Source organism: Lactuca serriola, chromosome 5 (assembly GCF_051521515.1).
Source record: "Lactuca serriola cultivar US96UC23 chromosome 5, Lser_US96UC23_V15, whole genome shotgun sequence".
In the NCBI taxonomy this organism is placed as follows: Eukaryota; Viridiplantae; Streptophyta; class Magnoliopsida; order Asterales; family Asteraceae; genus Lactuca; species Lactuca serriola.
In genome coordinates, this window is record NC_136412.1 from 145,150,633 (window position 1) to 145,173,432 (window position 22,800).

Genomic DNA, 22,800 nt, shown 5'->3' on the forward strand with positions numbered 1-22,800 from the left:
AACTTCCAACTTTCCAGAATTAGTTGCAATACTATGTGATGCTGCAGCTTTGTAGAATTTCCATATTATTTCCAATATTTGGAGACTAATTAATAGCAGCACTAACCTAAAAAAAAGTAAGCCTTTTTGAGGGATAATTTCTTTAATGTTTTAAAGAAACAAACAAGTGTTGTTAATAAATAACCCGACAAAAAGATTATTGTTGATAGTTGTGTTTCATTATACTTCCAACAATGACTAAAACATCTAACTTCAAGACCTTGCATGCAGCCATGGGAAAATTTACTTGCTCTATGGTTCTTATTTGGTCCTTTGTTCGTCCCAATAGATCATAACCACCTTCAAAGGATTAAGATAGTCATAAATGAAATTACTTGAAGAAACTAGAAAGAAAGAACAACAAAATTATATTTCTCATTAAGTACCTTGATTTTTGTAGGTTTTTGCCTCAAAACAGGATGTAGAGATTCTCTCAGTGCTTTTGTTGAAGCTCTAGTTCTAGAAGATTGTGCTTGAGCCAAAGCTTCTCTTAAAGAACATGGTTGGGAGTTCACTCTTTGCCACAAATATCCATTTTCAGATGCACCTTATGGCTGCATTTCATGTGATGAATTTAGAAATACAATAAATAGGTGTCATTATGACTGAATATCACTAGAAGGAAGAGATTATAACAAAATATACCCTCATTCCTTGACGAGATGCCTCAGATAGATACTACTGATTAATGGCAGGTGAAAGTGGAGACGATTAACATATATATAGCTTTATCTAAAATGGTTTCTTAAAATACATAAACTATTTGATACCTTTCCTTGAATGCATTTCCTCCCACTATCACTACATGAATGCTTGAGTCCACAATTACACTTTTAATTGGATCCTGAAACAAGGAACAAAACTTCTACTGGTCACATTAGGTATTATTCAAATAGTGAGATACTCAAATGATAATTGCTCTCTATTGACTATTGGATATTAACTCTTTAAATACCACAAAACATGAACAAAGCTCTAACTCAATAGCTATATCCTTGACCTAAAAGTCAAACATGGATCCTACAAAGATAATTTCAGATAATGATCCCAAACATTATGGAAATCATGACTGATGTCATTTTGAAATTGAGTACTTTGTCAAATGCATACACCCAATACTGAATTCGTGTCAGTTCAAATCTAGAAAAGAATACATATGCTAATTTAAGTAGTCAATAATATTCCGATCATCAAGAAGTAAAAATTAAAGTTAAGATGATAATCAATATGAAAATTCTCATTGACTAAAGATTAAAAAAATCATAAAAATTCATCCAAAGACCAAGGGTTTTAAACTGTAATAGCAAAAACAAAATGTATATAAACAACGAGAAAACCCTAGGAAAACCAAAATTATGAATTAAGGAAGGTAGAGCTTAGAAAGAGAGTCGTGATTTGAGCTAAAACTCAAATAGAAGTAAGAGTGCTACAAGGAAATTGGAACTTACACACTACTAGAAAACAGAATTGGAAGTTGATGAAGACTCCTTTAGATTTGGTCTACTTTATAAGAGAGGACGAACCAACAGTTCAAACGACGTTGGCAGGGAAATGACGAGTCAACGAGGTAGGCCAACAGACTGAGATGAAAGCCGACGAGAATGTGATTTCTAAGGTTTTTTAATACTCTTCATGTATGCTTCATAGTGGGGCGATGCAGGTGGACGGTGATGGAGGTGATTTTCCGGCAGAGGAGGGATTTGAGTCGAGAAAGGTTAGATTAGGATTTTGGGAGGAAATCATTTAGGGCTTTGGCAAGAAATCAGAAAGAATGAAAATAAAATAGGGGAATGGAAAAGAAAGCGGGGGATGAAAATAAAACGAGGGAAGGAAAAATGAAGGAAAAGCGGGGGAAAAAAATGGAGACGTCGATTTCTGCGAGCGAATGGCGAGGGCCAAGAAAAAAAGACATGCAATTTTTTGTATTCCCTCGTTCTTCCATCGCTAAGAGCTTTTAATTTGCGACAAATTAGTGGGGGGATATTTTTTGTAGTAAATTCTTACAAATCCATTGTTGGTCTCTAAAAATTCTATAATTATTTTTGTTGAAATATTTGTGCGTTCCCTTGCTGTTTCCTCGCTAAGCCGTCATTGATTAGCTAAAGACAAAATCCGTTGTTGATTCCGTGGCTAAAGGTCATATTTCTAGTAGTGATAAAAAGCCCTAAAATATGAGATGTTAACATGAGAATTACTTGCTTATAGACGATTGCAAGAAGAAAGACGACGAGGTTAGAACCAGAATTCCACGTCTCTTTTTTTTAGAAGATAGAGGCAATATGGTCCATTTAGTTTTCATTTCGATTTTAATGAGTTTAAAATATAAAAAATAATTATTAAATATATTTTTTGGATAAATTTGATATTTTGAAAACTTAAAAACAGTAAATATGATTTAGGTTGGACATTTAACAAAACATTTATGAAAATTTTCCTAGCAATAATGATTAATAATTTGTAAGGGTATCCAATTTTTTACAATTATATATATTTAGTTACTAAACTTTTTTAACATGATTTGCCATTGAATTTATTCTAATTGTTCAAAAAATATCAATATGACTGGCAAACCCACTATACCCAATCATATTGGTATATTTTGAACATTTTGAACTAGTTGAATAGTAGACCGTATACAAAAAAAAAATAGTGACTAAATATGTACAAACATAATAGTTGATTACCTTTTGAAGTCATTATCGGTTATTTTAGCAAAACCGATTACTTCCCATTGAGTTGACTGATCAACTTATGTTAAACTTTTTTTTAATAAATTTATAGATAAATAGTGTATTAGATTCGATTATATAAACTATAAAGTTAAATTACTAATATATGTATAGAATCAAAATAATTTTGAAAACTGTAAGCATTTGAATACATTTTAAACCATTTTCTAGCCATTTAACGTATTTACTTCATTAAGTATATTCCTCTCTTAACTAATTGTTTATATATTTTATTCATACGATGGATATTTAATAAATTACAAAACAAATTAATCCCCTATACTAATATAAGCAAAGTCAAAGTTGTTGACGCCGTTAACAAAACAGTACTTAATTATTCAACAATGGTTGGTAGATTATTGGTGCACGTTAACCGATTAATAATAAAAGATATATATATGCAATCTGTGAGATCAGATATCTTACCTCATCCACACAAAAGGTATCTCGTCCCAAATTCAGTAGCTATATGACTATCTCCTTCCAAATGCTACGCTTGTAATTTCTTTCAACACTTTATCTGAATTATCAAATAACTATTTTCTCAACAAACAATGGAAGCCTTCCTGAAAGAGATTCAACATCTTAAAATCCAACTAGAAGATATAAAGTCAGCCACAAACAAATTTGATAACAACAAAATCATCGGAAGAGGCGGATTTGGGAAGGTGTACAAAGGAGTAATTTCTCATTCTAAGGGGCAAAGCATGGTTGCTTTTAAGCGTCTAGATAGTAGCTATGGGCAAGGACATCCTGAGTTCTTGAAAGAAATTCTAATGCTTTCCCGTTGCACACATGAAAATGTCATTTCTCTCATGGGATTTTGCAATGAAGATGATGAAAAGATCATTGTGTATGAGTATGCATCTCATGGAAGCCTCGATCATCATTTAAGTAACACTGATCTCACATGGATGCAACGTCTCAAGATATGCATTGCAGCCGCGAAGGGGTTGTGCTACCTTCATGATCCCAATGGATCAGAACAAAGAGTTATACACCGTGATATTAAAAGTTCCAACATTCTACTTGATGAAAATTGGAATGCTAAAGTTTCTGACATGGGACTATCGAAAATAGGACCCGCTAATCAGTCGCACAGTTTTCTTCCCACCAATGTTGTGGGTACCTTTGGGTATATAGATCCGTTGTATATGGAGACATACTCCCTCACCAAAGAGTCGGATGTATACTCTTTTGGTTTGGTCTTATTTGAAGTATTGTGTGGGAGACTGTGCATTGAACATAAAAATGGTCATTTTCATAGCTTAGTGCCAATGTGGAAAAAAAGATATGAAGAGACGAAATTAGATGAGATTATCTTTGAAGAGGTGAAACAACATATGGATCCGAGGTCATTGAAACCATTTTCAGACATTGCTTATCAATGTTTGCGTATCTCTCGTGAAGAAAGACCAAAGATGTCTCGTGTTGTTGAAAAACTTGAAATAGCGCTTGAGTTTCAAGAGATCTCTGAAGAGGTGGAGCTACCAATTGACTATGAAGAGATGAGTAAGGCTGCAGTTCCTCCTCTGGTCTACAGATCCAAAGAAGAACTAATGATGCTTCTCTACAAAGGTATCATGGTTAACGAGGGCAAAACGGTAATTACATATATCTATAACTATAGAATATCGCTTTAGATTTAATTTATTTATATTATAAATGGTAACTTGTGATTATGAAAAGTTAATCTAAGCAGATGATTATAAGTTTATAACTAAATAATTGCGAAGTATACATTGCAATGTAGATCTATTTAATAAGTAATAACACTCATGTTCGAGATTTCACTTTACCTTAAAATGCTAACACAATATATGCAATATAACTTGAAAACTGAGAAAAACTTGGCGCTACAAATCTCTACTCTTATAAATATTGCACTTGTATACTAACTTGAGCTTTTTAATGTTCAGTGGTTTTCATTAAATAAGAATGGAGAACATTGTGAAATGATATCCGCAGCAGAATGTTTAATTCCTTTGTACTGTATCCCTCGACAGAAAAATACTTTTCCGCCGAAGAAATCAAGGTTACTTATATCCTCGTTGATGTTTCTAGGTTGTTTAGACTATTTCATGAATATATATAATAATGTATTCTTTGATGCTTTTTGATACAGACTTATAGTGAACGACAATATACCATTATGTTGGAAATTCAAAACACATGTGAGAACACAGTTTTTGTCACCACATATCATGTACACAATTCATCTTGTGTTCAATTTGGAGTACAGAAGTAGCGATTATTTAGGCCTTGGTTACATATTGGCTGGGGAGACAAAATCTTCGACTTCATACTTTGCAGATAAGAGAGAAGATGGATTGTTGATGGCTGAATTGTATCACTTTACTAGCGATAAGAGAAATGTTGATCTTGAAATTACATTTGAATGCCAAAATCCATTGATAGTAGAAGGCATCGAGTTTCAACCCATGGAGAGAGTAAGCCGAAAAATGCCAATTTATTGATTTGGATCATTTTGTTTATGTTTTTAGTTCTTCAAACATTGTTAGAAGATAAATCAGTAGCAAATACATTTCAAAGAAAGAGAATATGAGTCCTTTTTATGTAATTGTTCAAAGTCTAATGTCAGTTTCCTAGGTTGAAAAGCATGAAGTGTTAGAGGATAAGGAGGTGGATTTGCAAACCATATCACATTCAGAAACATATTGGGAACAAAAATTGCCAAATGATTGGGAAGAGATGATCAAGTGGTCAAAAGATAGTCTGCAATGGACCACAAAGAAGGAACTCTACTCTATTCTTTGCAAAGGATTCCTAATCAATAATGGGGAAGAGGTATATTTGATTTAAATGATTTTTCTTATGAGTTTTGAGACATTCTTAATCATTTAATTCTCATATGTTGTGAAGCCTATGAACATCATTTCAAAGGAAAAAACTCTAGAATTCTCGAACAGTTACTTACACATTTATTGATTTACAGTGGTTTTCTCTTGCAAAATATGGGAAGAAATGTCATATGCTATCAGCAAGAATAATGGCTTTGCGAAAATCAGAATGGAAATGGCGTTCTTTACCTGAATCAAGGTTCTTTCTTTATCTCTTGTTAACAAGGGTATCATTGGGTTTCCCTATTTTAAGAAAATTTCTATTAAAGGCAACAATTTATTTTTGCAGATTTGAAGAAGTTGCTTTTGATCCTCATGGCAGCTTTCGGATAAAATGTAGCTCTAATATCCTTTCGCCTGAAACAACATATGCAAGTTACCTTTTCTACAAATTACAAGAAAACTATTATGGATTTGAGTCACCTTTAAAAGTGATTGATGGTGTGAAAGTGAGTGATGGTGTTTTCTTTCAACCTTTTGAAAGACAAAATCATAGTGAGGAGGATCTATCATGGTATATCTATTTACATAGTCCTCAAACCCCAATTATTAGACGAAAGGTTTATCAAGATAACCATGACCTTGTGAATAGACCCAAGAAGAAACGGATTCCACAACAAAGGAATGGCGGTTGGATGGAAGTAAACGTATGGGAATTTCAAACTGGTACTACAACTGAAAGTATATCCAAGAATCTTAGATTAATGACCATTTCTGATGCTACTAGGTCACTTAAAGGGCTTATTGTGCAAGGCATTGAGTTTAGACCCATATAGATTCACTTTATGCTGTGATCTGAGATGTCTCCATGATTTATTCTTTTATCATTATTTCAAATTATGAGTTATCTCTTATTATTATTATTATTATTATTATTATTATTATTATTTAAGATTAGTATTTCCTTATTAGTTAATTTTTTTTAATGTTTTTAATTTTGGTAAGTAGGGTTCTGTCACAACATTATAAGTATGACCTTAGGGTCCTATATGATTGTTAGATAATGGATTGATTCATTCTCAAAAGACAATTACATAAAAATGTATAGAGAATACTTAAAGCATAATGACTAAACCCTAAAGGGCTTGGTCCTAAACCCTAATCACTAACACCCCCCATAGTTTGATCGGGTGGAGACAATTAAACCGGAAAAATAAACAAAAGAAGAAAGCATAAAAACAAGATGAAGATAGTATTTTTGGCGATGGTAGAGCTCTAATAATGGTGGGTAACATCGACTGCTCGTCGGAAAAGAAGAATGACGAAGCGGCAACGATAGGTGATTCCGTTGTAGATAAAGAGAAGACTAGCAGTAGCAACGATGATCATGCAACTAGCGGCAGAGGAGTCTAGAGAAAGGCAACAAGAAAGAAAGAGGGCTCGAGCTGCGGCAAACGGAGCCAACTCTGGCGAGATCGACAACTGCAATGTTGATAGAGAAAGAAACGAATACATCAGAGGCTGTCCAGCGGATAAGGTGTCATCGGCCGGAGGCAACAGTAACATAGTAACATCAGGAGGGGATGAATCGGAAAAGAGATCTGAAGAAGTGGCCAACCGAGGAGGAGGCAGAAGGCTCAGAGGCAGGGTCATCTGAGGATGAGGTAGAAGTAGACGAGGCAGTGGAAGAAACCGATGAAAGAGCTCTAGTTTGGTGCCAGTGGCTGTTTTATTATTTAGGGGTAACAACCAAAAACAATGATTTTTTTTTTCTCATTTTTAAATAAGAAATACAGTCATTATATTGTTCCAAAACCAATTACATAATAACAATGTTAAATCATAAGAGTAATAATATCAATAATTGCGGAAAATGGTGAGGAGAGAATGTTGTGCCATCACGTCGGGCCCTTCCCTTTAGAACCGGAAGTACCTGAAAACATAAATACAATCTGTAAGCAAAAGCTTAGTGAGTTTCCCCAAAAAACCACATACCAATCATAAATAAGATAGTGCTATGGGCCAAACCATAATCTTACAAGCAATTTCCTGTCGAGGGCCAAATCCCGGTTTTACAGACAGTTGCCAGGGTCAGATCCCGATCTTTCATACAATTGCAAGTGGCCAGATCCTGGTCTTTCATATAGTTGCTAGGGGTCAAATCCTAGTCTTTCATACAATTTCCAGGGGGTAAATCCTGGTCTTTCCTACACATATATCAAATATAGCTAACAACCTATATCACAAATAATGGCCTGACCTTGGTGCCTTCGACCCATTGATATATTGAGAAAACTCACCTCATAGGCAGATAGAAAGCTGAACTAACAGGCTGCTCACCTTTGCAATTAATAACCACTAAAACTCATACTACCTTTCAAAATACCAAAAATACCCCTAGGTCAAACCTTAGAAAAAACTAGGTCAAAGTCAACCGAGTCAATCAGGTTGACTAAGTCAATACGTGGGGAGTGCTCCTTGTGTATGTGGGGCATACCTTGCAATTGACTGAAGGACGGGGCACTGACCTCTTATGCTCAGCGTACCCTTCGGTACGCCCTACGTACGAGGCTACTTGCCAACTTCTTAGCCAAATGCTTAATCCCTTAAGTACTCACATCCAAAATTCAGATCCAAGTAACATAAGATGTCCTAAGCCATGAAGTTTCCAACTTTATGGCCTAACATGGCTATTAAGTCATTAAAACCAAAAACCCTAACCTCTTAACCCATTAAGACCATCTAACACTTGCATGGGGGGGGGGGGGGAGGGGGAACTAGTGACCAAGAACTCACCTTTATGACTTAGCACCCCTAAAACTTCTAAAAGGACATCTCAAACACCTTGGAGTACCTTCTACTCACAAAGGCTAAGTTTAGGACCAAAAAGGAAACAACTTGATCAAAACTAGATCCAAGAGATTCAATCATCAAGTTTGAAACTTTTTACCTCCACAAGGTAGACAAGGGGACTATATGTTGGATCCAAAGCATTGAGTGCAACACCACCACTTCAATGTTATTTCTTCTACTCCAAGAGCTCCAAAAAATTCACAAAAATGGCCCCAACAAGGTTCACAAGCACAAACACACTTAGGGTTTTCAAGATAAGAAGAGAGGCTAAGGTATAAAGGTGCTTGAGGCCATAACAAAGATTAAATAGGATCCAAACCGTAAAACTTAGGGTTTTGCATTCTGACTGCATATGCCATGCGTACCTACGTACACTCAATGTACTAATGCACTCGAGAGTACGCCTTGTATACAAGGGTGTACGCCCCGTGTACTCTAAAGTTCTATAAAATTACAAAATTGCCATCAAGGACTAAACTTGCAAAATAAACACAAATCAAGGGTTAAAATGGATACATGAAATCTAGGTGTTGCAACTTTCTTCCACTTGAACTAGATTTTGTCCTCGAAGTGTGCTACTGCAAATAAATCTGGTTAGTGCTCTCGCATTTCCGCCTCTGGCTCCCACGTCCATTCGGAACACTTCCGATGCTTCCACTGTACCTTGACCAATGGTACTTCCTTGTTGCGTAGAGCTTCATCTTTCGATCTAAAATTGCCATCGGTTTCTTCAAATAGTTCAGGTGCTCGTCGACCTAAATATCATCCAACGATATCATTACCGAATCATCGGCTACACACTTCCGTAGCTGAGATACATGGAAAGTGTTATGGATCTAACTGAGCTCATCAGGAAGATCCATCTAGTATGCAACCCTGCCCACACAGGCAGTAATCCTGAAAGGAATAATAAACCTGGGGCCTAACTTGCCCTGCTTCTGAAACCAGATGAGATCTTATCAAGGTGACACCTCCAGCAACACCAAATCTCCCACCTGAAACTCGTCACACCCCAAAACCGAGAACGACGGAAACGTTCTGGGGCGGAGGACATCATGTAAAGTATCACAACACAGTATAATAGTAAACAAGTAAACAACATCATCCATTGCATTAAGTATATAATTTTAATACAAGTGTACTGTAGTATATAAGACACCAAAACAATGAATCAAAATATAAGATGAGTCTTGTATGTGCTCCATCTTCTCAAAAGCTGGCATCGGTACCTGTCTACTGATGACCTGAGAATACAAGTTATTTTGAAAGAGTTTATCAACATTAAAGCTAGTGAGTTCATAAGTAATTAGTGTCTATGTTTGTATCAAATTGTTTGAAACGTTGCTTGAAGTACGAGTTTGTAAACGTTTGTAGTAAAAGTATATGAATGTTTGTAAGTGTTTGTAAAAGTTTGTAACTCCTAGAAAATCCTACATTTTCTACTAAAAGTAGCCTTCTACCAAGGCACAACTGTTTTGTCTGTTTGTTTCTTGTAAAAGTGCGTAATTTCCCAAGTGTAACTATCATTATCAAATATAGTTTGTACATTAATGTTTAAGTGAAATAATCACCAAATAAATGTAAAGGGTAAATTAATGTAGTACTGTAGTGTTGTATTATAGGAACTGCTGCTGTACTAACTACCTTAAACCAGATTTATATCAAGGTATTATGTGATTAATTGTACCATACTATCGACGGAAAACACGACAATGTAAGTCGTTAAAAGGTATGACGTTTGACACCCGCTGACCTGCAAGTTCGGCTCTAGGTAGCAGCAAGGTGTAGGATAGTCAATCCAGTATAGATCTATACGCAAACTCACGCTCTCTCTACAGGAGATTCTAGCTACAACTCGGGCCATGACAATAAAGGCATGCTCCGATACAATGGATCACATTTATGTTATCGTATACTTGTATATGTAATGTATTGTTACTCTTCATAGTATCATTGTATATGTTCTCATCATAGTATAGTTGTATATGTTCTCATCATAGTATAGTTGTATATGTTCTCATCATAGTATAGTTGTAAATGTTCTCATAGTAATAAGTAATGACTCATGAATGAACTGACTCTTTTATGCTTCATTGAACTAGAAGTAGTAAGTAGTATATCTCTAAACTATACCTATTATAGCTTTATTAGTAAACTTGTTGAATGATTGAATGTATTGAACCGAGATAAAAGTCTTTATATCTATACATATATACATAATATATAAGTAAGGGTTCAACGACACTCGGACAAACAACTGGGTACTTTAAGACCACAACCAAACAAGGACAGGAAGTAAAGTGGGTTATCTCTCCTAAGTCCTTCAAACCTTATTCATATAACTATATATGTAGTAGACATGGTTTTAACAATATATAAGTTTGAAAACTGTAAAAGAAAGGTTTAGTATAAAATTGAATTTGATAAAGAGTTTGACATGTAAAATAGTTTGATAACAGTTTGAAGTCATTTTCTTGGTAAAACAGTTAAAAGCATGAAAAATCCATTTGTATGTTGGTTATTAATCACATGTGATTGATCTAATAACTAGCATGGTTCAACTTGTATTCCCCCATAAAGCATTTAAAACATTTAAAAGCATTTCAAACGTTAATTAAGGGGGTATGAACTCACCTGTAGTGAGTGGTTTGGATGAACTGATGAAATACGATTGTTAGGTGTCAAGTGAAGACTTGTACACACTCAATGATCCTAGTTTACATATGATAGTACATATATGTATCCAATTAGTCTTTTAAACAACTAATTAACAAATTTAAGACATCCTAGGATATGTAAAACACCTTTTATAAGTGCTATAAGTCATAAGGATTACATCTAAGTGTTGTAGGACATTGCTATTGAGTTTAGGGTTCAAGGAAAACTCCTTATTGGAGTTTATGGTTTTATGACCATCACTCAATGAGTTTACGGTCGTAATCTCATGTTTCATTAACCATTTGTTGTTTTTGAAGCTTTACAAGTCCTTAGAAGTATTTCCACTTGAAGTATAAGTCTATGGAAGAGATTAGGGCACCATTTCACTCCTAAATGGAGTTTACGGTCCTTTGACCATTTTCCTTTGGGTTTATTACCGTAAACCCATATGGTTTATGGTCTTTTGATGGTTTCAAGACCTTAACTCATCAAGGAAGGAATCTATGCAAGTTTCCAAGGCTTAGGAGGGACTAGGGCACACTTTGGCACCACTTTTTAGGGTTTACGGTCCAAGAAAATCTTGGACCGTAAACACCTTGATCTTGGTGTTTCTTGGGTGATTTCTTGATATATGGAAGTGTAACAAGCCTTAAGATACTCTAGGATAGAAGTACTTACAAGATAGAGGCTTGAAAAGGTGCTAAAAGTCCAAGAACACTAGTGTATGTTCTTGGTGTTCTTGGTGAAACTTGAAGATTTAACCTTTTGGAATGATTTCACGGATGGAAGTGTGTTAGATCACTAAATTAAGTAATATATCAACTTAATAGGGCTAGAAACACTTACAAGTTGAAGATCTTGAAGAATTGTTGGATGATACTTGAGAGAGTTTTGAGATTTGGATCTTGGTTTTGTGAAAAATGGCAAATAATGACTAAGTGTCATATATATACCCCCACATTAGGGTTTACGGCCGTAAAAACCTTTGTTTAGGCCATAAACTCCAAAGTCTTGGAGTTTTGGAATAATATTGTTGCACAATAAACCCTAGGGCATCCTCTCTCCTGATATTTCACGAAGTACTAAACTTAAAACCCTCAAACCTAATCCAAAAAACTTGAAAGTTAGCAGGAACGGTTCTAACTTCTATTGAATTGAATGGTTGTACAGAATAGAAATTTCGGGTTGTCACAAAACTCAATGACATCTGTCATCATAACACTTCTGTCGACTCTGCGCGACCTATAACCTATTGCGCACCTGCTGAATCAACTTTGTGGTCACAAGCACCACCTCAATGCTTCCTATGTCCCGATGACCAACCTCGCCCGAATAAACCGGGGTCCTACACCTCCTCCCATATAACATCTCAAATTATGGTCCGTCAATACTAGCATGATAACTGTTGTAGTAGGAGAACTCGACCAATGGTAGGTAAGTATCCCAACCCCCTCCAAAATCCAACACACAAGACTGAAGCATATCCTCGAGCATCTAGATCGCCCGCTTGCTCTGGCCATCGGTCTGAGGGTGGTATGCTGTACTAAAATGCAACTGAGTACCCAAATCTTCATGAATCTTCCTCCAAAATCTTGAGGTGAAATGGGCATCCCAATCCAAGACCACTGAAACTGGCACCCCGTGCCGAACCACCACCTCCCAGACATAAGCATCAGCTAGCTTCTCTGTGGATATGCTCTTTGCAATCGGAATGAAATGTGAACTCTTGGTTAATCTGTCTACGATGAACCGGATAGAATCAACACCACACGCCGTCCTAGGCACTTTTGTGATGAAGTCCATGGTGGTCTCCTCCCACTTCCACAATGGAATGGGTAACGACTGCACCTTGTCGTGGGGTCTCGGGTGCTCGGCCTTGAAATTCCTATAATTCAGGCACCACTCAACAAACCAAGCTACCCCCTCTTCATGCAGGGCCACCGGTAACTCATTCTTAAATCTCGTTAGATCTTCATGGCCCTCAGATGGATAGAAAACTTTGATTTATGAGCCTCCTCCAAAATCGTTTGTCTTACCCCACTGATGCCGGAAACCAAACCCTACCATACCACGTCAACAAACCCCAACTATCTCTAACAACTAAAGGAATTTGTCCTCTAATCCGTTCGATCTTCCAATTTTCCTTTTTCAATCGTTCCACTTGAGCTGTCTTGATTAAATCCATCAGATGCGAAGTGACAATCATCCTCAAACAAATATCTCAAATAGATGATCTTGCTGTCTTGCGGCTCAAAGTATCGGCCACCACATTGGCCTTCCCAGGGTGGTACAAGATCTCATAATCATAATCTTTCACTATATCCAACCACCTCCGTTGCCACATATTCAAATTCGGCCGGTCGATTAAATACTTCAAACTATTGTGGTCGGTGTAGATAGTACACCGAACCCCATATAGATAATGCCTCCAGATCTTAAGGGTAAACACCACAACCCCCAATTCCAAATCATGCATGGGGTAATTCTCCTCATGAGGCTTCAACTTCCTCGAAGCGTAAGAAATCACGTGACCCTTCTACATAAGTACAACTCCCAAACCTGAAATAGAGGCGTTGCTGAAAACCACAAAATCATCCAACCCTCAGGTAGTGCGAGAATCGGGGCCTCACACAACTTTTATTTCAGAGTCTCAAAACCGAACTGATGATTAGGCCCCTAACGAAAGATCACACTTTTCTTTGTCAACCTGGTGAAAGGAACAACAATCTTGGAGAAATCTTGGATAAAGCTTCGATAATACCCCGCAAGATCTAAGAAACTCCGAATCTCCGATGCGGTCCTCAGGACATCCCAATGCATCACAACCTCGATCTTGGCCAGTTCAACTAAGATCCTCTTCTGGTTGACGATGTGCCCTAGAAACTGCACCTCACGCAACCAAAACTCACATTTGGAGAATTTGGCATAAAGCCTCTCCCTCCTCAGGGTATCCAACACCTCTCACAAATGCTACTCGTGTTGCTCCTTAGTCTTGGAGTAGACCAAAATATCAGTTATGAAAACAATCACAGACCGATCCAACATTGGCCTACAGACCTGGTTCATGAGATTCATGAAAAATGCGGGTGCATTAGTGAGCCCGAAGGGCATCACCACGAACTCGTAATGACCATAACGAGTCCTGAAGGCCGTCTTCTGCACATCCTCATCTCTGAACCTCATCTGGTGGTACTGTGATCACAAATCAATATTGGAAAACCAAGATGCACCCTGGAGCTGATCAAACAAATCATTAATCCTCGGGAGTGGGTAACGATTCTTCACCGTTAGCATATTCAACTCCCGATAATAAATGCACATCCTGTGTAAAATGTCCCTCTTCTTCACAAATAAGATCGGTGCTCCCCATGGAGAACTACTTGGATGAATAAAGCCCTTGTCTAGCAGCTGCTGCAACTATGTAGACAACTCCTGTATCTCTGGTGGTTCTAGGCAATATGACGCTTTGGCTATCGGAGCCGCACCACTCACCAAATCAATCCAAAACTCAACCTGCCTCTCAGGAGGCACTCCCGGAAAATCCTCAGGGAAAACATTAGGAAAATCCCTCACAATGAGAACCCTTCTCAACTCCGTCATGGCTTCGACCCTCGTGTCAGAAACATAAGCTAAGAACCCAAAAAAACCCTGCTGCAGATATCTCCTAGCCCTCACATTTGAACATAGAGCTAGCCCATGAGAAGCTCTCTCGTCGGAAATAACCAGTTCTCCACTACTTAGGGTTCGAACTCTCACCAGCTGCCACTCGCAATCAATCACGACCCCATTGGGGCCCAACCAATCTATCCTGATGATAACCTTCAATCCTCGCAAGGGGATCGACACCAAATCAACAGAGAACCTCTCGCTAAACATGTTCAGGACACACCCACAGAAAACCCTTGAAGCACTCACGGTATAGTCATTCAAAATCTCCACCTCCAGTAGGGAATCTAAAGTCCCTGGAGTGTCTCGAAACTTCGTGTTGAGCGCAAGGGATACAAATATCGGGTAGCCCCCAAATGAAACAGAACATGAGCAGAAAAAACCATTGACCAAAAAGGTCCCTATACAAGATTATAATAAACTTACATATAAACAATGGAAATAATAAAAGATAGGGTTAAAACACATACTTGTCACTACATCCAGTGCTGTACAGGCCTTATCGGTGGTCAACTGAAAAGCCCTTCTCTTCACCATAGGAGCTTCCGCCTTGCCCTGGCAGCCATCGGTAATCCTCAAGGTGGCTGGCACAGGTGCCACCATTTATCCCTCAAAAAATCTCAGACAATCGGCCTTTTTATGGCCAATCTAATTGTAATGAAGCAAATCAGAGCCCTCTTAGGACAATCGTTGCTCATGTGGCCCGAATGGCCACAACTAAAACATATTGGACCTGTTATTCGGAAAGCTCTACTGTACGGCTTGCTGTACTTGGAACAATGTCCCCAAACTCACTGGCCTTTCGTGTGGGTATCAGAGGTCTTGGGCCTCTTGGCCTGACCCACAGCTGTCTGAACCTGCTTTGGTTTACGCTTCGCCCATGTCATTCAAGGTCTTACACCCAGAGAAGCTCACGAAATCCCTAATGTCACCCCTCAACATAACATGATATCTCGTTTTCCTCATATCCTCATCCATAGCGTACTGCGGGACTAGTAATGCTCTCTCCCTGAACTTGGCGGTGATCTCTGTCATAGTCTCTGTAGTATGGTGACGGTCTTGGAACTCCCTCGCCAGCTGTTGCACCTCTATATATCGTGCAAACTCCATCTAGAACCTATGAAAAAAGTCCTCCCATGCCATCTCTATCACCCCTACCGTCCCCACGGCTCAGGTAACCTCCTCCCACCAGTCCCGCACTCTGTCCCTCAGCAAGCAGGATACAAAACCCACCTTTGACCCCTTAGGGAAAAAGCTCTTTCGTTGATCATTTTCCATATCAGCGATCCAATGATGACTTGTAATGGGGTCCTTAATGCCAAAGACTCAGGCGCTGCACACGCCTTGAACTCCCGAAATGAGGGAGTTCGCCCCAGCCTGCCCTGCAGTAATCTTGGCTCGAAAAGACCTGAGTCATTCCTCCATGAGCTCCATAATCTCTTCCTTGATGGTACCTAAAGTCACGGGGGTAGCAAAAAGAATACCGCAAGTAACCTCAGCTGAAATAAGCTCACACAACCTTTCATCAGTCAGTTATGTTCTAGAGCCAAAACCTGAACCTGATCTAGAGCCAGAACCATTACCTTCTGATCCCATACGAGTGATCACCATCCTTAAAATGAAACACAAGATATAAACAATCAGCAAACACTCGAGGGAAACACACAACATGTAAGTAACCTTAGGATCCCCAAAGCTACACTTGTCTCAGGTACAGGTCATGTGCTTCTAGTAGTACGAGCCCAATACTACCTTCCACACCTACTTGTACATTCCTCAAGGTAAATTTTGATTCCTCTAAGTTACCACACTATAATCAAGAACGACCTATGCTACACAACACATACACATACACACACGCACACACACATGTATATATATATATATATATCCTAGACTCTTCTAGGAACCATCTCATTCTCTTTCTCTCTCTCTCTCTCTCAACCCTCACCACTAGTAGTACGGAGAACCTCAATCAACACCGCTGGTTTCCTGATGCATGCGAGTTGTACACAAAGTAGGATCACATAGACTGTTGAATGAAGATTCTACCCTAAGTCCACAAGCATACAAGGAATTGGAAATGAGGCTAAATCGTTCGTTCTTGGGTTATACAATCCTAAACATATAAAACTTTGAAAAAATACACTTAGAAAATTACTGAGCCAATATCAATTCCAAGTAATACATGGCATCATGTTCTACTGAGCTATAGGGCATCACACAAATTAGACAATTCAATCATATGATTCATGAAGGTATCCTTAGCTCTAATCTAGGATGCAGCTCACATATCAAGCATACTAATCAAAGTACATAAGTATAGGTAACTTGAGAAACAATTACTTGAGCTCGGCTGATTGCACGCATTGCACTCTTCAGTTTGAGTTCTGACATACCCGAAAGTGTACCCGAATCCCTCAAATCAAGGCTATGATACCAACTTGTAACAGCCCACAACCAATACTTTTTTTTTCAATTTTAAATAAGAAATACAGTCATTATATTGTTCCAAAACCCATTACATAATAACAATGTCAAATTATCATAGTAATAATACCAATAAGTGCGAAAAATGGTGAGGGGATAATGCTGTTCCATCACGCCAAACCCTTCCCCTTAGTACCAGAAGTACCTGAAAACGTAAATGCAATATGTAAGCAAAAGCTTAGTGGGTTTCCCCAAAGAACCACATAGCAATTATAAATAAGATAATGCTATGAGCGAAACCATAGTCTTACAAGAAATTTCCTGCCGAGGGGAAAATCCTAGTCTTACAAACAGTTGCCACGGGCTAGATCCTTTTCTTTCATATAATTGCCAGATGGTAGATCCTTTTCTTTCATATAGTTTCCAGGGGCCAAATCTTGGTCTTTCATACAGTTGCCAGGGGCAAAAGCCTGGTCTTTCGTACACATATCTCAAATATAGCAAATAACCTTTATCACAAATAATGGGCTAGGCTTACTTACTTCGACCCATTGATATAGTAAGAAAACTCCCCTAAGAGGAAGATGGAAAGCTGAACTGACATGTTGATCTAAAAATTACCAATCATCCTTACAATTAAAAACCACCAAAACTAATAATACCATTCAAAATACCTAAAATACCCCTAGGTCAAACCCTAGACAAAACTAGGTCAAAGTCAATCCGGTTGACTTAGTTAGTACGTGGGGTGTACCTCGCAGTTGACCGAAGGATGGGCCGCTGACCTCGTATGCTCGGCATACCCATCAGTATGCCCTACATACGAGGCTGCTTGCCAACTTTTTAACCAAGTGCTTAATCCCTTAAGCACTCACGTTGAAACTTCAAATCCAGGTCACATAAGATGTCCTAAGCCATAAAGTTTCCAACTTTATGGCCTAACATGGCTATTAAGTCCTTAAAACCAAAAAACTTAGCGTCTTAACCTATTAAGACCATCTAACACTTGCATGGGGGAAAACTAGTGACCAAGAACTCAACTTTATGAATTAGCACCCCTAAAAACTTCCGAAAGGACATCTCAAATGCCTTGGAGTACCTCCTACTCACAAAGGATAATTTTAGGATCAAAAAGGAAACAACTTGATCAAAACCATATCCAAGAGACTCAATCATCAAGTTTGAAACTTTTTTTCTCCATAAGGTAGAAAAGGGGATCAAATGCTAGATCTAAAGCCTTAAGTGCAACACCACCACCTCAGTGTTCTTCCTTCTACTCCAAGAGCTGAAAAATGCACCAAAAAGCCCCAATAAGCTTCACAAGCACAAATATATTTAGGGTTTTCGAGATAAGGAGAGAGGATGAAGGTAAAAAGGTGCTTGAGGCCAAAAGAGAGCTTAAATTGGGTGCAAACCCCAAAACTTAGGGTTTTTCATTCTGACTGTGTACTCTCAGCATACTAATGCGCTCCGAAGTACGCCTTGCATATGAGGGTGCACGCCTCGTGTAATCCAAAGATCTTCAAAATTATAGAATTACCATCAGGGACTAAACTCGCAAAATAAACACAACTCAAGGGTTAAAATGGACACATGGAATCTAGGTGTTACATTAGGCGAAAAAGAGAAGAAAAGGAAAAGTATGGAACATGATGAAGGCTCCTCCGACAACTTTTAGAGAAGTAGTCAGAGGTGGAAGGTGGTGGCTACGGGTTATGGTCAGCAACAAGGTTTTAACCTAGATCTCTGTTACCATGTTAGATAATGGATTTATTGATTCTTAAAAGACAATTACATAAGAATATATATATATATATATATATATATATATATATATATATATATATATATATAATACCTACATCCTAATGGCTAAACCCTAAAGAACTTAGTCCTAAACCCTAATCACTAACAATGATTATGATGAACATGAGAATTGAGTCTTGAACTCCATTTTGGAGACGTCTAGTTGTTATTGGTTCTCAGTTCGTATCATGATCACTTAGGAATTAAGCACTCCCAAAGGATCTCTTATCTATGAGTGGGCATGAATTAATCATGATAGCTACACTAAATTATTATTAGGTGTAAATTAACTATAATAGGTTCTATTATTTATGATTGAACATGAATTAATTTCAAACATTTCATAAATATTAGACAAAATTGCAAGAATGGTCCCTATGGTTAGGTGGAAATTGCCACTTTGGGCCAAAAAGGTTTGGGTTAGCATTGATGGTCCATATGTTTGCATTTTGTTGCCACTTTGGTCCAAAACCTTAACTTCCGTCACTTTTCCCCCGTTACCATCCATTTGACTTGTCAAATGGAGGGTATTTTCGTCATTCCCTATTTTACTCCCTATATTTAATTAATAAAATCCTCCTCCTATAAGATCGATGATACTGTTGTCCTCAAGCTTTAATCCCCTCGTTCCCGTCTTCTTCACAAGCCCTAACACATCACTATTCACATTTTCCCTCTGAATAAATTAACAATGGTGTTGTGTTTTTGTGGTAAAATGGCTATTGTTCGCACTTCATGGACCAACAAAAACCCAGGTCGCCGTTTCTGCGGATGCCCGACTGAGGTAAGCAAATAGATATTGTATTTGCATCATTGTTGTCGCATTACATGCTAAGAACCTGTGTTATCTTTTTTTTTTTTTTTTTTTTTTAATTTTGAAGGGATCGAAGTGTCGCTTTATTGGGTGGTATGATGGTCCAATGTGTGAACGTTCAAATGCCATCATACCTGGATTACTGAGGACAATAAACAAAGTGAAGGCTCATACCATAAGACTCAAAATTTACCTGTTATGCAGTTGGATTTTCTTTGTGTATGTTCTATTTTACAAGTAGCTTAGGAATGTAATAGTTTGGGTATGTAGTTTTTTGTTGAAGATGTAAGCTGTGAGCAGTAAGCAGTGTTATCTTTTGGTAAGTTGTATGAAAGTAGTATTTTGTTCAAGATGTAAGCAATGTAATCAATGTAAGACATGTTTTGCAACAAAATGCCAATGGAAGTTATATTTGGTATCTATATGTTGACCATTCCATTTGTGTATGCAATTAACAACAAATTTAAACATTGTAAAATATGTAATTAACAACAAATTAAACATACACGAAACCATAACATCCAATTGTGTGATTTAAACATTGTAAAGTATTTAATTAACATCAAATTAAACATACCATAAACCATACCATTAAATTTCTGATATGTTTTTCCCATAAATCGAAAGACATACAGTTTTTAGTAACATACTATCAAGTACCAAAAAGAACATCAATGTATCTTCCACACCAAAAGACATCAAGTACATAACATACAATAAACATAAGCAGTTGACATGTAAAACCCAAAAGATATCAAACTAGCTTGAAACCCCTTCAATTTCCTACTTGGCCCTTGCAAATTGTGCCCTTTATTTTTACACTTGCTGCAAGTCACACTAATAAACTTCCTTGTCAACTTCCCACTCCCACTTGCAACATGAGTTTGACTCCCACTAGCCCCATCAGTTTGACTCCCACTAGCACCATTACCATTCTCTCCCTTCTTCTGGCTTCTCTCCCCTGCAGACTGCCTTCTTTTTTTCTTAAGTCTCCCATGCTGATTATGGTGCAGAGGAGGGGTGATTTTAATTGGGCAATCACTTATTGGCCACATTTCTCTCCCTTTAATAGGCTCTACCTTATGAACATATGCTGCTTTCCAAGTTTCTAGCCAATGCACCCTGTGTACATAAGTGAGTAACTCTCCAATCTTCTCACCATTATCTACTTTGTCATTTAGGAAAACTATGACATGTTTACAAGGGAGGTCAGTTAATTCCCACTTCCTGCAGCTGCATACTCTTTCTGCCATGTCAACAACTTGTTGATCCTGCCATGGCCCTTTCATTTGGTATTTGTCTGAACCATTCCACCTAGTTGTGTACTGAGATGCCAAATAGACATTTTTTTCCATAATCTTGGTTGCAGAAGGAGTTAGAGGCCTTACACACTTATTTTGCACCTTGATGACATTACAGATTCTTTTCATCATGTATTCCCTGATGTACTCCAAGCAAGTTATTAGTGGCTTATCCCTTCCTTCAACCAATTTGCTGTTGAAAACTTCACAAAGATTATTCAAAAGCATATATGATATTGCTCTCCCTGAAATGTTGTCAAAAACAAAGTAAATAGTAACCAAGACAGTGTACTAACAAAGTAATACACCTCAGGGGCAAATTTGGAAATTACCTGTGAAATGGCTTCTTGCCCAGTGTTGTGGGGGGATCTGCTTCAATCAATTATATGCATCCTTGTCAAATAAGTTGAATTCATTCATTAAGTGGTTGAACTCTTTGACTGTTGTTGCTGTGGCACAATTCCACAACTGTTCTTTGTGTTCATTGGATCTCCATGTTCTCTTCATATTATCATGTATATGCCTGAGACAATATCTGTGCTCAGCACATGGAAACAACTGAGCAATGGCTTCCTGTAAACTGTAACCCCTGCAAATCCGAGCTAGTCAATTTAGAGGCAATAGGGGTCGAAAACGACTTTTCGAAAAAATATTATTTAGAATAAATAATCTTAACCAACTTGTAGAATATGTCACAAGGTTTTTCATACATATAAAGAACGCCAAAATCCGAGTTATAACGAAGAAGTTATGGCCCGTCGAAGTTTTACGGCAAAACCGGCACGACACCGGGAAGCGTAAATAGTAAATTTACGATGGAGCGACTTTTAGCCTTAGCAATCTAAACAAAAGTTGTAGTATAGGTTAAACCGAGAACATACAAAAAAGAACGCCCAAATCTGACTTCGTATGAGGAAGTTATGATTTTTCTAAGATTCGGCTTAGCAGTGCACGACCCAAAACTCGAATTTTAGTTCTAGCGGTTTTTGGCTTATGCAACCTAAATGAGAGTTGAAGATCTCATTAATAGGAAATCAACAGTAAAAAGATAGATGAAAACGGAGTCCGTATGAAGGAGTTACGAATTCTTCGCGGTCATTTAACAGTCTAAACGCCTCCTACTGTTAAATTTAAGATCAGTCGAGAATTAGCCGACAGAGTCTAAATGAAAGTTGTAGATCTTGATTTTACCTACGCGTAAAAAAAGAACGTCGAAAACGGAGCTCGTATGCAAAAGTTACGGGGTTTAGAAGTCGGCAGGGTGCTGCTGCAAAAGGGGTGACGTGGCTGAATATGGGCCAAGGTTTTCTCCCCAAGAAAAGCCATCAGGTGACGGCACGTGGCACTGACTCGGCGAGTCAGTGAACCGACTCGCCGAGTCCATCAGGAATTCAGCCTATAAATAGAGGTGTCGGGTTCCCTCATTCTTCACACCTTCCCAAACTATTCTTTCTCTCTCTAGACTCTCTCTAGCCCCCTAACCCCCCTAAAAGCCTAGGTAAACCCCTAGCACCCGAAGGAAGCCCCGAGGCTCTCGAAGCCCCAAGAAAAGAGCCTTTCGGCTCGGGAACGCTGCTCCTACAAAGCCCAGTTTTCTTTAAAATCCGCTGTAAGTGAGCTACGCTTACATAATTTTTAATATAGCTTTCAAATAATTATAGTAATGTTATTAGGTCCTTAAAATAATTATTTGGGCTATTATT

The 22,800-nt window shown here is 37.9% G+C and overlaps 2 protein-coding genes across 2 annotated transcripts; one reads left to right on the forward strand and one right to left on the reverse strand.

Moving 5' to 3' along the window:
* The first annotated feature begins 3,197 nt into the window (after nucleotides 1-3,197).
* On the forward strand, nucleotides 3,198-6,521 carry LOC145053061 (uncharacterized). The gene is made up of 6 exons (XM_079001029.1): nucleotides 3,198-4,372; nucleotides 4,688-4,803; nucleotides 4,894-5,218; nucleotides 5,379-5,576; nucleotides 5,725-5,828; nucleotides 5,919-6,521. The coding sequence occupies exons 1-6, from the start codon at nucleotides 3,323-3,325 to the stop codon at nucleotides 6,403-6,405; spliced, it is 2,280 nt and encodes a 759-aa protein (XP_078857155.1). The 5' UTR covers nucleotides 3,198-3,322; the 3' UTR covers nucleotides 6,406-6,521.
* A 7,976-nt stretch (nucleotides 6,522-14,497) lies between these two features.
* Nucleotides 14,498-15,349, reverse strand: LOC145049854 (uncharacterized). The gene is made up of 2 exons (XM_078998202.1): nucleotides 15,217-15,349; nucleotides 14,498-15,147 (listed from the first exon to the last, which is right to left on the reverse strand). The coding sequence occupies exons 1-2, from the start codon at nucleotides 15,347-15,349 to the stop codon at nucleotides 14,498-14,500; spliced, it is 783 nt and encodes a 260-aa protein (XP_078854328.1).
* Nucleotides 15,350-22,800: the final 7,451 nt, after the last annotated feature.